Source organism: Rhinatrema bivittatum, chromosome 3 (assembly GCF_901001135.1).
Source record: "Rhinatrema bivittatum chromosome 3, aRhiBiv1.1, whole genome shotgun sequence".
Taxonomy (NCBI): domain Eukaryota; kingdom Metazoa; phylum Chordata; class Amphibia; order Gymnophiona; family Rhinatrematidae; genus Rhinatrema; species Rhinatrema bivittatum.
Genome location: NC_042617.1, coordinates 447,983,915 through 448,001,976, shown reverse-complemented (window position 1 = coordinate 448,001,976; position 18,062 = coordinate 447,983,915). Strand labels below are relative to the sequence as shown.

The 18,062-nt window shown below is 41.8% G+C and overlaps 1 protein-coding gene across 3 annotated transcripts; it reads right to left on the bottom strand.

Moving 5' to 3' along the window:
• Nucleotides 1–1,561: 1,561 nt before the first annotated feature.
• On the bottom strand, nt 1,562–14,239 carry KLF11 (Kruppel like factor 11). 3 transcript variants are annotated; one of them, XM_029595859.1, is made up of 4 exons: nt 13,990–14,239; nt 12,051–12,311; nt 10,080–11,061; nt 1,562–4,434 (listed from the first exon to the last, which is right to left on the bottom strand). In XM_029595859.1, exons 1-4 carry the CDS (start codon nt 14,005–14,007, stop codon nt 4,124–4,126), a joined length of 1,572 nt encoding a protein of 523 aa, XP_029451719.1. In that variant the 5' UTR covers nt 14,008–14,239; the 3' UTR covers nt 1,562–4,123. The 3 variants fall into 3 exon arrangements, with proteins under 3 accessions (XP_029451719.1, XP_029451718.1, XP_029451720.1); XM_029595858.1 differs by lacking the exon at nt 13,990–14,239 and adding an exon at nt 13,196–13,317; XM_029595860.1 differs by lacking the exon at nt 13,990–14,239 and adding an exon at nt 12,989–13,131.
• Between the last annotated feature and the right edge of the window lie 3,823 nt (nt 14,240–18,062).

The following is an 18,062-nucleotide window of genomic DNA, read 5'->3' as shown; positions in this document are numbered from 1 at the left end:
GTGGGAGAAAGCCTGGATGTTAGGATGGGAATTTCTTCACTTCCTACAATACCATCAAAGCCAGCAGTTGTAACACTTGACTCATTATGGGACTTAGTGGCTGGCTTGAGTAAAGCTCTATTTGAGACTAATGCAAATGTTGGAACTCTCAATAGTAAGATGGAAAAAATAGAAGATGTTGTGGGGAAAAATGAAAATAAAATAAATAAGATAGAAGCTGTTATAGAGAAAAATGTTAATGTTCAAACTAAACTTATTAAGGATGTTACCTTAGCTTCTCGTAGAATTGAATTCTGGAAAATTATTCCAAACATCTTAACCTTAGATTTACTAATTTTCCTAGGATTGCGGGGCAAACAATGGAGTTTACCTTAAAGAAATATTTTCTTGAGAATTTAAAACTTGAGGAACCGGGGCTACCCTGTATCACCAAGCAAATCTTTTTAAAGTCCCCTCAGACCTCTAGAGCGCGAAGTGAAAATCAGGCTGAGATAATGGAAAATTTGACTGGTTATTTAGAAGATTCCTTAATGGAATTGTGTGACAGAGCAACTCTTCTAGTTACCTTTGCTACAGTGCAAGATATATCAATTGTGATGAAAAATTTCTTTAAAAATATATCAACTCCATTTTATGGAGCTGGGGTGAGAATTTTCCCGGACCTTGCTCGAAGTACGCAGCAAAGGAGAAAGGAATTTTTGATGTTTAGATCACAGGTTAAAAATTTAGGCTACTCTTATGTTTTGAGATACCCTAGCAGATGCATTATAAAGAGAAAAGATGAATGTTTTGTGTTTAATTACCCAGAGCAACTCAAGTCATTTATAAATGCTAGGGAGATTACTGTAATATCCCCTAGTAATTAGTAACCACTAAGGGGATCTAGAGAAAACAGTCACCAATAATTTCAGTCGATTAATTGCAATGTATAATTTCTGAAATAGCTCCTAAGATTCAGTCTCCGAAACTTTTCTTTGTGTAAAGATTCAGTCAAATTAGCTGAAATTGTAATAGACATATATATGTTAAATTCCTTAAAAAGTGGTAATGACTGTATCTTTTTTTTTCCTTTTGTAAGTTTTGTCTTACTTTAAAATTTTTAAATTACAATAAAGATTAAATTAAAAAAAAAAGAAAATAGAGTTCGAGAGGCTCAGAAGATCTTGCTAAGAGAGAAAAATACATGTAAATGCTGTAGCACAGTCAAAAAATGACTGGTGGGGCTCATGAGGCAGCTGGTTTTCATGGGAACTCCCACACATGCTCAGTAGAGCAAAATCTCTACTGAGTTCAGAGTGGTTTGACTCAGCACCAGCGGATAATGTCACCTACCTGTTATGGCTAATTCAGCGCTGCTTATTGATGGAGAATTAAGGGTTTCATGACAGCAAAATATCATAATGCCCTACAAGTGCAGAATTTTCACAGCTGACTAATATGCAGGAAATGCATAGCAATGAACTTTACAAAAGGGTGCTTTAGAGGTCTGCTGAACTTTTTTTTTCTTCTTACTCAGGATTTCAAGCAACTATTTATAATCTGAATAATATGGGGACACAGGTGACATTTAGAATACTGTATTTTGTGAAATGCAACAATGCAATTCAACAATGATGCTACTTCAATAATTAACTTCTCTCTGTTGAAGCAGAAGAGCTACTGCTGTGAGACATGCAAGAAGAAAAACCTGAATAGAATGAAGGAGGAGAATAATCCATTTTCCAATGCCATGAAGAGGGGAACAAAAAGGTACAAAAAGACAACAGATGGTCACAAAAATACAAATATAAACGGTATATAGAAAATTCACCACTTTATATCAAAACATTTGTGGAGTAGCAATGATAGATTAATACAACTGAACTTAAAACAGAATACACATTATTCTTAACTGGCAAATCAAAACATAAATTGATATGATTTCAAGAAAAAAGTTACACTTGTATTAAATAACAGGTTTCAAAATCAGTTTGAAACATAATTATGAAATATTATAGACAAAGTACAAAAATTAAGCAAAACTGCTCAGGCAATAAAGTGCACAGGGAAAGTTTGTCTGACCACACTTAATTTATGTATCCTAAAAAGCTGTTGGAAGGGATAGAAAATAAAATGTCCCAATTCCTGATATACTTCTTCACTTGCATCTGCAAAACACAACATCACTTCTTATGCAGCAAAATGAGACTTGTACAAATTTACTCAGAGTGTGTGCTGTAGCCTGAGCTTCAAAAAAAGAACATTTTTAACAAAATGTTTTGCTATTTGCAAGAACACTTATTGTCCATAACTGCTGCAAAGACAAAACACTGCTAAATAATGTCAAGCAGCTGACTAGACTTAAGAGAATATTAAATAAACCTCCTGGAATGCTATGCATGTAAACCCCATTTTCCGACTGATCACTAGTGGTCAATGCCCAACCAATAAAGGACTGCTAGTTTATTCAGAATATGGGGAGTCACGCCTGCCATGGAAATGCAAGGTTTGGTGCAGCTCTCCAGTTGTTTTTAAATTGATTCTACTACTAATTTATAATATCTCTATGATGGGAATTATAACAGTGCCAGGAAACCCCACGCTGGTCAAAAAAGGACTGCTACAGAAAGCTTTGGACATTTAAAGAAGTTTATCCTTATTTGGGCCAATAAAATCATTATGATCACTCTTCATTGCTCAACCAGAGCAATTAAATGGCCTTATTAATAATACATAGGACTATTTCTGCAACAGAAAAACTCTCTGATTGGTACCTGTTGAATTCAAGCATAAGGGATTGACACCCCAAGAGTTTACCTTTCTAAATGATGATACTGAATATAACTCATGTACAAATACAGATGACATCTATATAAATCCCAACCAAGGCATGAGAATCAATGTATGTATAATTAACACCAAATAAAAAGAATGAAGAGTGGGATACTTAAAAAGTTAGACACTATTCTAAATTGTTGATAATTTTTCCTAGAAGTATACAAATCTATATGCATAATGCACAATGAAACAAAGTTGAACTTCACAAACTGAAAAAAATAAAATAAAATAGTGCAACATAGGTTAAAAGATTTTTACTTAAAGCAGCACTTTCACACTGGAATGCCCCTATTTAAAAAATATAGTTGGAGGCAGTCTTTTCAGAAATGACTATTGTACAGTCAGGCACTGCCCAATAATACTCCTAGACTAAGTGGTAAATTGTTATTTTAACATGGCTAATAGATGAACAAGTGACTGACTACAACAAACCTGGCTGGCCCCAGTTTCCTGTGCCTGCCAGACCTATGCAGACCGAAAGAAAAAGAAAACAGACTAGCAAAACACAGGCAGGCAGCCCCCACAAGACCATGCCACTGTCATGCACAGATCTTTTTAAAATAATTTACAGCTTAATTTAGAATACTACTGGGCAGCATCTAGGTGCTAAATAACTTTTAAAAAGCCAATTTTTTATAAAAAGGCAAGTGTAAACATGCCCCTTTGTCATAAAGGCTTTCCTTTGCAAAACTAGGAACAAATACAGTGCAATTTTTTTTCTTCCTTAAGGGCCTTATTCAATAAGCTTTCAACAGTCTACAAAGCTTAATTTTGCATAAAAGAAAAAAAAATCCAAAAATACCAATACGCTAAATTGTGACACGCTCCAAAAAAATGATGTTCAACCATATATCATACTAATAGAAAATCTATTAATTGCTAAAACTTTACTGAAAAAGTTAACAAACAGCCCCACAAGAAAAAATTCAACTTTGTCACCCACTTTTTATAACAGAAAAGAGTAGTATAAAGTTAAAATTCCAGATCTTACTACTTAACAAACCTAAATAAAAATGGTTACTTGATTTTGGTACATTACTGTCCTTTTTATTGTAAAAGCTGTGTAAAAATTAGTTTTATTTCTGTAATGCTGGTGATTTTCAATTTCAAAATTTAAATATCAAGATACAGGCTTTGCAGAATCATACTGAATAGGGCCCAAAATGAATAAAAAAAAGTTATATGGGTGTGTATGTATTATATATACACATACATATGCAGGAAGAATAGGCATAAAAAATCCCCTTCGCAAACACTTCTTTCTAACTGTTGTGGCTTTTCAATACTTTGTTTTGTATATTTCTTTTTAACTGGCCACTGGGGCAGAGGATGGCATGGGTAGAAGCATACTGACAGAACTGCTATGGCATCTTGCTTTGTCCGATGGGGTAACTCTGTTCAGTTTGCCGACTTCAGTCTGCCAGCTGGGTATTCTCTTGGTGCTCATGTGACGGCGAGCATGCTTTGTCAAGTGATCACTGCGCATGAACCGGCGATCGCACACGGGACAAGCAAACTTCTTCTCCCCTGTATGAGTTCTGCGATGGCGGGAGAGCTCATCGGAACGAGCAAACTTCTTATCACAGCCTTCCCAGTTACAGCTGAAAGGTTTTTCTCCTGCAAGACAAAAAAAAAAAATAGGCCATCAGGTGGTTTCTGCAAATGCAATGCCACTATTCTGTGTAGTCGTGTCTCTTAATACAAACAGTTCTTTTAAAATGTCAAGTTGTCACTCAAATTCACTAGGACGGTAACTGGTAAACATTTCTCTGGTATTTTTAATATCTGCAACATATATTCCCTAAATAATTCCACAGAGTCTATTTTATTTAAAATTGGAAAGTTATTTACCCTTAAATTTAGGGATCTTATAGAGTTTTCAAGAATTTCTAATCTCTTATTTATATTTCCTTCTGCTGTAACCTGATAGCTCTGAACTTTTTCAATCTGAGAAACACGTGTAGTCAGTGTGCTAATTTCTTTATTTTGTTTCTCCAGTTTGAGAGTATTTTGTACTGCCGAATTAGTTGTTTTCAAAACTGCACCAGTTAATTTATTAATTGAGTCATCTAATTTCACTAAATAGTTCCACAAACTTTCTAACGTTATATTTACTGGTTTTTTAATTTGAGAATCCGTTTTTATTAACACTTCAATACTATCCTGTTTTTCTACCGATGGTAAAAAAGTCTTTGGTGTGCTTGTTTCTTTTGGGGTCGGCACAGATTTTTCTAACACACTCAGTTGTCCTAATTGCGCAGATATATCTGTCTCCAGAGATGCATCCATTTTATAGCATGCGCACATACATGTGCGCACAATTTTAAATGGACACACGTGTGCACAAATGCCACTTCTACTGGGTAAAGAGGGGAATTTTATAAAGGGACGTGTGCCGACACCATTACCAGTTTTCCCAGATAAAGGACTTCCTAACCCCCCTAATAGCTTCCTTTCCCCCTGTTAGCCCCCAAACCTTAAAACCCTGCTGACTAGCCCAGATATTTTTGTTTTATTACTTACATGCCATCCATAGCAGTAATAAAGTTATGCGGCAGGAAACCCCGGCACACACCTGTGCATGAAAGTATTTCCGTGCACATCTCTTGGCTTTCCCCCAGACACGCCCATGCCCTGCCCACTCCCTTCCCCCTTTTTGCAAACGTTTTCACTGTGTGTGCAGCAGGAGATATGCGCATCCTTGCTCACTGGGCACCAGCTCGACTTGTACTCAATCGGGCGAATTTTAAATGCCCTGCTCGCGTAAATCCGCCCGGATTTACGCGAGCAAGGCCCTCGCGCGCCTATTTTGCATAGGCCGCCGGCGCGCGCAAGTCCCGGGGTTTTTTTTAAGGGGGCGTGCCGGGGCGGGGCCGAATGACGCGGGGTTTTGGGGGCGGGACCAGGGGCATGGCACTGGCCCAGGGGCTTGGTCGAGGCCTCCGGACCAGCCCCCAGGTCGGATGACGGCGCGCCAGCAGTCCACTGGCACACATAGATTTACGTCTGCTTCTAGCAGGCGTAAATCGAGGGACAAAGGTAAGGGGGGGTTTAGATAGGGTCGGGGGGGGTAGGTTAGGTAGGGGAAGGGAGGGGAAGGTGAGGGGAGGGCGAAAGAAAGTTCCCTCCGAGGCCGCTCCGATTTCGGAGCGGCCTCGGAGGGAACGGAGGCAGGCTGCACGGCTCGGCGCGCGCAGGCTGCCCAAAATCGGCAGCCTTGCGCGCGCCGATCCAGGATTTTATAAGATACGCGCGGCTATGCGCGTATCTTATAAAATCCAGCGTACTTTTGTTTGCGCCTGCTGCGCGAACAAAAGTACGCGATCGCGCTCTTTTTTAAAATCTACCCCAATATCTCCTGGTTCTGGCGCATGCAGGGCTTTTAAATTCACCTTTACGTAAAAAGGGAAAAATGCTCATCTCCATCTGCAAAGCTCAATTACTCAATGATACCTGAATGGAAATTTGTACCAAGCACTGTCTCAATTTAAAACATTTTAAAGTTATCAAAATTCCTGCTCCCCAGAACAGTGCTGCAAATTACTTCACATAACCTCACCATCTCATTGGTTCATTTTGGCTATGCTATATCTTACATCAGATGAAAAAAGCCCAGATACCATTCTGAAGAAGGCTGCTTCCAGGAGTCCAGAGAAACTGTAAGCTAGTTACTTAAAGAATCTTCATTTATTACCAACATTTAAAGGATCATTTTTCAAAGGCATTTTCATGGGAAAAACTGTCTTTATTGTTATAAAATTGCCTGTCTGATATGCAGGCAAACTTATATGCGTATAACTCATTATGTGTGTAAGTTTATCCACAGAAAGTAGAGGCATTCCCGGGGATGGAGTCAGAGTGGGGTTTCACTTATGTGCATACTTTTGCATTTTTAAAAGCATGCACATAAATTCCCCCCCCCCCCTAAAAAAAATAAATAAATAAAATTCCACACAAGAGTAGTTATGTGCAGGTAGTTTTGGAAGGATAATTTTTAAAGGGAAAATATATGCATACCTTCCCTTTGAAAATTTGTGTAACTTCTGCACTTATTTGATTTAAAATATATACAGACTGTTATAAAATTTCCCCCGAAATAGCTACAGGCTGGGTATTACTAGTTATCACTACATAAAAGCTAGTGGGAGTAGAGTGGCTATTACTCACATCTACAATTCATGCACACCTGCAAAATAACCAATACTGAAACAATGGCACCCTGTTTCCTTAACAAAATGCACTATGCAGTCTCAAGTAATCTACGTGCTATCATTTTTCCACACGTAGATTACTGTAATAGTTTGCTGCTAGGTTTACCCAAAACTTCTTTGCAACCACTACAATTATTACTAAATTCAACTGCCAGACTCGTATCAAACGCAAAACGTTTTGATCATAGAACACCCATTTTACATAGTCTAAAATGGTTACCAATGTATGAACGCATTTGGTATAAAATTGCCATGACCACATTTAAACTGCTTAGTCCTGATTCTCCTTCATGGACTAATGCCTTGTTAAGGATATATAAGCCAACCCGTGATTTAAGATCCTCTCAACATGGATTATTGGACAAACCTTCTGTTAGTCTTGCTCGTTTATCCTCAACTCAAGAAACAATTTTCTGTAGCAGCTCCATCTTTATGGAACTTATTACCTTATGATCTTCGTATACAAGACAATTTTAAAAAATGTAGATGCCAATTGAAAAAGTTTCCTCTTACAGCAGGCCTATGGCCAGTCTTAAGTTACAGACACTGGTCAAGTGATGTTTGTCTATTTGACAATTATTGTAAAATACACAGACTCCCGCTGCAGAATGTTCCTCCCTCAACATCTTTATATTTACTTTGTGCTGTTATTGGATTATTTTTATTATGTGTTTTTTGTTATGTATGTGTTGTCAAATTATTTTTTATGTATGTTTTACTGTAAATTGCTTAGACCTATTTTGTGTTAAGCGATTAATAAATTTTAATAAATGAAAAAATAGATCTATGGAAAAACTAGCCGATACCCGTTGAAACTTCACCAGAGAATACTTTGGCTTGAATCCAGCACTGTTCTACCCCCCCAAATCCAATCCAAATAGTCCCTGACCCCTCTCTCCAACCTGTTTTTAGCCTGTTGGGCTATGCAACTTTTGCAGCCCACCAGGGCCCCTGCCTCCATTGGGCCCCATGCCTGTGCTTCCTGGGGTAGCATAGCTTTGCAAAGTATGCACAATGGATCGCAACGCGCACCCTTGCAGCTACTGGCAAAATGCATATTGCATATCCCCCACAAGAGACACTGCCAAATATATTTTATATGCATATAAAGACAAATCCCCAGCCTCCCAACAATTTTGTTCTTTGACTAAATCTATTAAGAAAAGATTGAATTCTATACAATATTTGCATGAAGGATAAAATCAATTTCTTACAGTGCTAGCAATAGTCAAATACCAACCCTTATGATTTCTACAGAGCTGTATAAAAGTTGCTGCATACTTCTAAAAAATATAATCGCGTATCCACTACTCAACAAACAGTAGTTTCGCGGTATGGTCCCAAATAGCATGATGCCATGCATACAAATATGATATACCAGAATTTGCTTTCTTCCACAATTCATTCTAATGTGATGCAATCTTGTGAAATGCAACCCAATTGGAACAAAAGAAGTTGCAATTCATTCCTGTAGTGAGACTATGGGGCACATGCACTTAAACTTATGCTAAAAATGTTTGTGTGCATATCATTAAATATTTAACATGCATACTAGAACACCACTTAACAGGTTATACACTACATCTTTTATGCACTTTCTAAACTTATGCCTCTTTAGCAGGCATGCAAAAAAGTGCGCATGTTAACAAAACGTGAAGTGTAGACACTGTGTATAGCAAAATCCATGCATACCAGCCAAAGTAAAAGAGCTGGTGAGTATGGGAGGGGGGATCCCTTCCACAGTCCCCTTAGTGTCACATTGAGGAAGTTCCCTCTATGGTAACTCTCCACCCAATCTCCCAATGAGGAACCTCTTTGAGGAATAACTCCCAACACCTCTAGGGGCTAGGCTAACCCCCCTCCCCCAACATTCCCTTATGGAATTGCTTCTTACCACTCCAGGGGGTACTTCCTTCTTTGCTAGCAGGGAGGTCTGCAGAGCACTAGTGTCAGCACAGCTTCCAAACTCCCAATAATGTTGTCTAGGGCACTTCACTATGTATCTAATGACTGAGAGCACACCAAAATTTTAACACCTGATCCAAGTAAGGTGTTAAGTTTCAGGATTTAGCAGGCCCACAGAAAATAGGATGGAGGAAAGCATGCCATGTTATTTCCATGCAGCCACTAAATCCTAACTTGCATAATGCTCTTTTAAATGCGGGTATGTACTAATTATAGCATGTACCAACTAACATCAGTGGGGACCCATTTAGCATTCTTGCTGTTTTTCCTGCATGCTAAACAGCCTTTATTAAACTTTAGTGCGTAAGCCCCATGTCTCTACAGACATAAAAATTCAAATTAACTTCAGAATAGTAGAATTACAGATTCTTCACACAGGTGAAAGTTTATTCTTTCAAAAGATTCCTACAAGAATTGATGTATATAGAAAGTACCTTGCTCCTTGATGGTTTGCAGTACATTAGCCAAAGAACTACATTGTTGGATTCTGGAACCAACCTGGTTTCTTGCTATTGAAATACCTGACAATCCTGGAGGAAGGAAGGAGAAGGAAAGGGGGGCAGAGAGCCTGATGAAAAAGGGAGACAGTGGGAGCTAGTGGTTAGACTAGTATGTTGGTTATGCTGTGGGGTTCTAAAGTCCTTTTAGAGTGGAGCAAGTCATGGTTTTGAATTTTTCTTCATTAATGAGAAGAGGTGTGCATGTTTTCTTTTGTAGGATACCATGAAAGTTCTGAAAATCTGGACACTACATAAACGATCATGTTAAGCTGTATGCATGTGTGTGTGTTTGCCAGGAGATGGAGAGAGAGAGGGTACATATGGAACACGCACTGTTCTTATCTGGTGTTAAAAATCAAGATACTCTATCCACCTCAATGGTGACTCACTAGCCAATCAGCATGAGCGGTCATCCAGGACACATGCTAATTGGCTGGAGAGCCTCTATGACAACAAACCTTCCAGCCGGAAAGCCAGAAACCCATACAAAATGCTCTACCATTCGAGACAGATTTTTTGAGACTGCATGTCCCAATAATGCCAGCGGCAGGTTTTAGGTTTCAGGACACAGACAAATTGCACTCACCGGTGTGAGTGCGCAGGTGGGCTTTGAGGTGGGAGCTTTTAAAGTAAGTTTTCCTGCATCCTGTGAAGTTGCAAACATAATTTCTTCGCCTGGAGAAGTCTGTTTGTGGAGCACAACTTTGACCAGAAGCAATGAAAACTGGTGCAGGGGCAAGAGGCAATAGCTTGGTGTTCCCCACAGTCATTACAGTTTGTTGGCACTGTGGTGGCTGCGTGACAGAAGCCTGAGGAAGAACCAACATCACAGTCCCTTGAGGCACAGAAGTTCCCATTAGAATGGGCTGAGAAACTGGAGCTTTGTGGGGTAAAATGGGTTTGACACTGCTTGTAACAGTCTGAGCAGGGGATTTTAATAGGGCAGGAACCACACCTCCTTGGCCATTAACTGGAATCATTTGGCAAAGAACCGGAGGACTAGAAACAGGAATGGGAGTTAGATTGGGGGCTCTGCTCTGAGGGTCACGTTCACAATTCTTTGGTAAGCAAGGCTGCACTGGAAAAGACTTTACTGACTGCTGGTTATTGTTGGCAGCACTGAAACTGGCTTTTTGCCATAGAGTCTGGCAGAGCGATGATGCATAACTATTAGAGCTCTCAGCAGCTGGTGAGTCCGGGGAAAACCTGGAATGTTTAATCTGCACTGCTTTGCACTGTTCAGCACAGATGCTGAGACCTGAAGCTACCTTTGTTTTCACCAATGTGGTAGGAATGTAGCAGCAAGCAGAACTGTCGGCTGTGTGACGTATCACGCTGGTTGCCATAGCTCTGCACGGCTGAGGAACAGACTGTCCAGGTGTCTCCAGCTTCTGACAGGACATACTCTCTGCACTTGCAAGTATTGGTCTGGCTAGGTTAGTTGATGTGACCATACAAGCAGATACGTTTGCCATGATGGTTGCTGGTTTGGAATAGGTGACATGCGAGGACGGAAGCATAGTGGTGGATGGTTCAACAAAATTGGGGCTGTGCGGTGGGGTCATACACTGCAAGGAAAAATATTACAATCACTATATAAGTTTACATCAACATTATGTTATCTGTAAGAACACTAACTACTTGAGATGTACACACAATGAAATTTGATTAATCCATTTGTTTCAGCCTTTTTTTCTTTTTTAACCAGTGCATTTTTTTCTCTTAATTTTATTCATTTCAATAGTTTATGCATGTAAATGCCATTTATGTGCATAATCAAATTTTATATCTGGATGTTGTACACATGTGCAGATAATCCAATTTTGTGGGTGTAAAAAAACTGACATGCATGAACTATAGAAATGAATGTACACCATGATTAACTACAGACATGTAAAATTATGGAAAATCTGACATAACCACTACATACTAAGCAATAAGGAAAATACAGTATATGCATATGAAAAATAATCCACAGGACATACTCATTAAAGAAATATGGTTGCAGAGTCAGTTCAATGGCTGGGTTTGTGGTTGTTAGGTCAGAGATCTAAAAAGATCTCCGCCTTCTCTCAGGCCAGCAGGAGACTGGAGTGATACTGCAAATCATCCAGCAGTCAGATCTGGTTGCAAATCCAAACAAAAATATAAGGGATGTGAATAAGTGCATGTACCAGCTGAGAGCAATTCAATTCATGCCTCTGTTAGTGGCTACACTACAGTGCCAGATGCCTAGCATAAATGTGACAGAGAACATCCAGTATCAGTGTCCAGAGAGAAATATGCAAACATCTTTCTGGTCTTACTGTATTATATGTAGTACAACATCCACTATTACTAGAGAGACTATGGTACAAATAAGATGCCCCCCTGTCTATAACATGTCCTGAAAATGTGGTTATTTTATATTTACATTATAAAAAAAATTTACAAACATTATCCATTACTGGATAAACTGCTGTGATGAATCAAATGAAAGCATTTTGATTTTATGCTTAAAAAGGAAGTTGTAAATCAAAATTTAATCCTACAAAAGCAGATAGGATATTGTTCTTACCAGGGTGGAAAGAGAATGGTAGTCTTTTGGTAGCTCTGATGCAACTTCCATGTGCATAGTGAAATCAGAAGAATCTGACAAAGGAGTAAGAGGTCTTTGTTTTAGTAAGTCACCTTTCTGTGACCTCTGACCCCAGGAGCTCATATACACAAGAGCCTCAACTGCCTCAATGTCATTCTGTTCCAAAGTGCTACATGTAGATCTTTCACTGTCATGACGCTTTCTTTCCAAAATAGATTCACAAATGTCCATGATGGGAACCTAAAGTTAATAAAATCATTGTCTTTGTTAGACTTCAGTCATAAAGTCAAAATAATCAGAATAATCAAAACTTTAACAGAGACTTCTACAAATACTAGTTCTGATCACATTCAATACCTAGCACACAGCAGACTAGTTTTATCCTATCAGCTAAAGTATACACATCCTTCCCTCATTGCATTCGTTAGTTCTGGGACTACTACTTCCATGTGTACTGAAAAACAAAGAGCGCAGAGCTACAAGTGCCAACATTATCCTCCTGCTCCAAAATAAGAGTTGGCATCAATGGACCTAACTATGATGCATTCTGAAAGAATGTGAGGGAACAGCCAACTTCTACAGCAATACTGCATCCAAGGTTTAATACATTTCAATACAGGGTTTATTAGCCCGATGTTCAAGGCAGAATTCAGTTTTTCAGAATGGCTGCGTATGTTAATATCTCATCAAGCAACTTACTTAAGGACAAAAAATTCCTTGTCAGTTTAAAAAATATGCAAGATTCAATTTAAACACAGATGCAGTTTGATAATGTCTCAGTTGGCTAAATCAAATTGCCCTATAAAGTTCTGGGTACAATAACCGAATAGGAGTACAGGTAATGAGAGTTTTGATAAAGCAAAGTGGGCCGTTGAATAAAATTCAAAACACATGTGGTATAGGCCGAGCAATCTAACCTATAGCTTTTTCACCAGGCTAGAAAAGGATAGGTATTGCAATCATAGCCCTAGCCTGCAGCTGCCCTGCAAAAGATTATAGTTTAAGAGTAAGCCTTGCTCCCTCAGCACAAAACCGCTAGCATGTACTCTCGGTCTTGGGGCAGATGGGTTACTATAACCCGGACAAGCCCCATGCATGCTCAGTACAGAACAACTGGCATTTACCCTTAACACCTGAAACGGGAACAGAGTTACTATAACCGAGACGTGCACCCCCCCCTCCCTCCAGCCAGTGTGGTGGTGAGCCAGACAGCCAACGCCCACCCCCATCAGGAGGAGGGCGGGGCTTTCGCGCGCAAACACCACCCGGGTGACGACATGTATTAAAATAGCCATGTGAGGGGCGCGTACAGCCGCTGGGCTCCGTGCGCGCGCGCCAGGAAGGAGGGACGCCCTGCGGAATCCCACTGCGAGCCGTGCATAGAGCGGCTCATGACAGCAGCTCTCGCCCACCCCCTCTCACTGACGGGGGAAAAAAAAAAGGCGACGTCTGAACAGCAACCCTAGGCTCATACAGAAAAGCATCTCCAGCACGATCTTCTTTCTACACAGGCAGGGCTGTAAATGGAGACGCCCCCGGGACCGCTTCCGTTATAAGCATAGTCACGGCGCAGATTCCTATCATACACTACACACTGACTTCATGCATCATATTTTGGGTACTTTGCTATAAGCTTATAATCAAGTGATGCCGTATGAAAAAAAACAAAAACGAACAAGAGTTTTCTTCCCCCGAATTGTAGGCAATAAGAAGCTTGCCAGGAACAGCAACGTAACGGAGCAATATGCCGGAGGAGCGCGCAATTATGCAGGTGCCGGCCCGGTTCGTTCTCCCCACCGCGAGCTCCTCCGCTACAAACGGCCACTACACCCGAACCTTCCGGCGCGGACCCCCGAGCAACGGATGCTCTTCGCGTCCCGTCATCCGCACAAGCCCGTAGCAGCGGTTCCGTACTTACTGTAGGGGAATCCGCCATCGCCAAGCCAGTCAGCGGGCGTCCGAGGCGAATGGGGAGGGAGGGGGCGGGGGGGGGAAGGTATAGCTGAACCACAAGCTGCCGTTAACAAAGAGTATCCGTGCCAACCGCCGCCAACCTGAGGTACAGCAATAACAACCTCCTCAGCAGCATCAGGGCAGGGAGCTGGGCGGCCACGGCTCCGGGAGGAGGGCCAAGAGCAGCACAGACAGGGAGCGAGGGAGGAGGGGGTGGGCGTGGAAAACAAAACATCCCCCCCTACGACCGTCGTAGCCAATCCCCGCCCGCCTGCGCCTGCCACCGGCCAATGGGGCGGCCGGCCTGGGCGCGTGATCGCGGCGTGCCGGCGGCGTGTGCCGAGGAAGAGGGGCGCGTGCGCCGATTTCTGACTTTTGACGGCTGAGTCGGCAGAGCCTGGAATGAACTCGCCGAACTGCGCGCTGGAAAGTAGGGGAAAGGTCGCGCGGCTGCAGATGGTGAAGGAGTGAGAGAGGCAGGGGCGGGGTGAGCTTGCCTGTCGAGCCCAGCCCAGCCCAGCCCAGGGAATGCCTCGGCCGGGGCTCTCCTACGAGAAGTTCCTGCCCGGCTGCTGTTTCTGTCTGCATAAACGTTGACGCGAACGTTTTCTCTTATATCGAGAGTCTCTACCGTTTCCAGAACGCTTATTTTAAGTAGCTAGAAAAGACTGTGCCGAAGGCGGCTCAAGGGGCGCCATTACATGTGAATTACTTGTAAGCCTTTATGTTTATCTTATGGCTCCTTTCATCCTGATACAGTTATGGACCCTATTATATATGCTGTGAAGAAATACTCATCTTACTTTTCAGCAGTGTTCCCTCTATTTTTTTTCCAGGGCATGTGTGGGTGTGCCTTACTATTCAGCACATAACTTTTGCAAGTGAACAACAGGAGAGGTCAGTCTCCTCCTCCCCAGGCATCCGCGCCCTGCATCTGACTCTCCCCCACCCCCCAGCATTTGGCTCCTGCCTCTTCGTTCCTCCTCCTCTGCCTCCACTATCGCCATCATATCTGCTCCCACATGTTCTAACTGGCTCTCCTCGAGTATAGGCAGAACCATCGCCAGGCAAAGTTGCTGCAGGTGCTTGAGGGGAGTCCTTCCTCTTGATATTGCAACCATGGGGGAGCGGAGAAAGACGCCCCCCCCAAAGTCGCTGCCGGCTGGCCTAGGGGGAGGGTAATACCCCTCTAATGATGCAGCCAGCAATACCTGTCTAATGGCATGGCCACAAGAATAAACTTTTGCCACTTCTGTAGTCATATTGGTTTCAGCGATATTATCATGGAAAGCCCCCAGCCTTGGGTGTACATGCTCAACAGGAAGAGCCTATGCTGCTGTTGCTGATGTCCCCTTTGCTGTTGTCTAGTGATGATGCAATGATCACTTGGACTCCAGTTCAAGTTTTCATTATGGGCCCCCCAACACACCCCTCTCTCCGCACTTACTACTAGTAATCTCATCCCTTCCTCCCTTTCTGTGCTTTCACCCTTCTGTTCTCTCTCCCTAGTGCTCTTCCCACTCTGTTTCCCATCTCTAGTGTTTTTTCCCTCAGTACTCTAGTCCCTCTCTCTCTCATTGCTTTCTTGCCCACTCTCAGTGCTCATTCCTCCAAGTACTCTAATCTCTCACCCCTCAGTGCTCTAACACCTCTGCACCTCCCCCTTTTCTCTCCTCTTATGGCAGTGCTCTCTCCATCTTCCCCTCCCTCCAGTGCTCCCCATTCTCCCAGTGTGCTAACCCCTCTCACTTCTGTATTGTAGCCCATCTTCCCCCTCCCCCAGTTCTCTCACTCTACCTCTCTCCAGTGCTGTCACCCCTCAGTACTGTAAACTTTAACCCTCTTTCCCAGTTTTTTCATCCTGCGAAGGACCCAGCAGAACTGGAGGAGCAGCAGGAGCCCATGCCACTGATCTTCCCTGTCCTGGTCCTGCAAGCCTGTTTAAAACGTGTGGGCCAGCATTTCCTGTATGCTGATCAGCACACAGGAAGCACCAGCCTACAAGTTTAGAACAAGCTCTTAGGGCACAGATGGGGAGAATCAGCACCATAGACTCCTGTTGCTTCTCCAGCTGTGCCAGATCATATGCAAAAGAAATTGCAGTGTGCATGGCTGTGTGGATCCTAGAGGGAATAGTGCTCCTCAAGTCACCCACTTCTAGTTGCGCATTATTCTAGTTGCGCATTATGGTCCCTTGTATTAAAAATTCCTTACCACTGAAAAATGCGTATGTTGTGCATTGTTTATACTCTTCATATTTGAATGTTTTATTATATCTTTCTCTTCTCAAGAATATCATATGTAATTTGAAAACATTGAATAGAATTGTTCCCAGGACTGATCTGTGATGCCTCACTGGTTGCCCACTTTTCTTACCTTAAACTCCATTTATTTTCTGTTACCCAGGTACAATCATAAATTGTAAATGACCAGATTTTTAGAGCTGCTCTCCCCTTCTTAAAAGCTAATTACAAATATGATGTTCAATATAAAGATATAATCTACAACTTATTTGTTGTCCTTTATTTCTATATATTCAAGTAAACTAATGTCAAAACACTACCTTAATCCAGCTTTCCGAGTTAGGACTTGCTATTAGGCTGTCCAGCTTACTTGAGTCTTCTGTACAGAAGCATCAAAGATCTAACATAAAACATAGACATAGAAAAAAAATATTATCCACACTCCTATATTAAAAGATCCCCTGTGCTACTCCATGCCATCCTAAACTCTGGCACTGCCCCAGCCCCAGCCCCCATTAGCTCTAGCAGGCCATTCTGTTATTCTGAATATGACCAGGGCTGGCGCTAGCTTGTGTACTGCCCTGTGCATAGAGTCCCTGCTGCCACCCCCATGCCGCTTTGCCCCCTCCCACAATGTGGCACAGGCAGCCCTCTGTTTCTTTGACCACCAGAAGAGGATATGAGCTCATATCCTCATCCGAGGGCCAAAGGAAATAGTGCTGCTGCCGGAAGAGGGTATGAGGTGCTCTCTCCGTCCTCTGCCGCCTCCCCGGGTGTGCCGTTTCGTACAATTGCACGGTTTGCACACCTGGTCGCACCGGGCCTGAATATGACAAAGGGGGAACTGTAAGAGTGCTTTGAAGGGTTCTCTGTGGAGACAGATCAGTGGGTGGCAGTGAAGAATCAGAAAAGTAATGGTAGTAAGATTGAACTAATCAGGCCAAGGCTGTTGGAATGCTAAAGTTTATCAGAGGTCTGCCAACATGCTAAAGTATGTTAAAGTTCAGCATTAAGTTTTGCTTCTGCTTTCTGGGCTCAACTTAAATGAAATAATATGACCTACAAGAACTCAGTATTATTAACATAATTAAGATAAGAGTATTAACCACTTAAAAGATGCTGTGCAAATAAAGGAACTAACCCATCAATGTATGGGTTTCGAGGAGGTGACAAAATCTGCTGCACAGCTTCTGAGATTTGAGCTCTATCAGGCCAGTGCAAAAAGATGTATACAAAAAAGCATCTGTTGTCCTAGTACACACACATCCACATCCCCTGTGCACCTGATGCAATATTCTAATGAGAAAGAAATTGAAGTGCATACAAAAAGGTCATGCTAGGAAGAAATGTGTTTCTGGTGCTCAAAAGTATATTGTACAGGTGTACGGATGTCTAAATTGTGCGTTCCTAGCAAAAGTGCATTGCTTATGTGAAGTTACAGAAATCTGCAATGCCTTTTGTTAACCAAAAGGAAAGGAGTCACCCATGTTTTTAAGGTGTTCTTTAGCTAATCATCATGCTCTGCGCCACCAATCCCTATATTCTTTTTATATTTTTTGTTTTAACCCCAAATAACTAAATCTTATACTTATATCTCTAGACAAACCTACCCTACAAAGGGCACATTTATCGCAACACAGAGGACCACATATTTTATGTTTCTTATGAGACCTTAACTGCTAGTAAACTTCACCTCCAGAACTATAGTTAATTTTCCGGCGTAAAAAAGTGTGCTTTGGGCCCGCTTTCCTGCATTGGGCAGTAAAAACAAGTTTGCTTACCGTAAATATTTTCC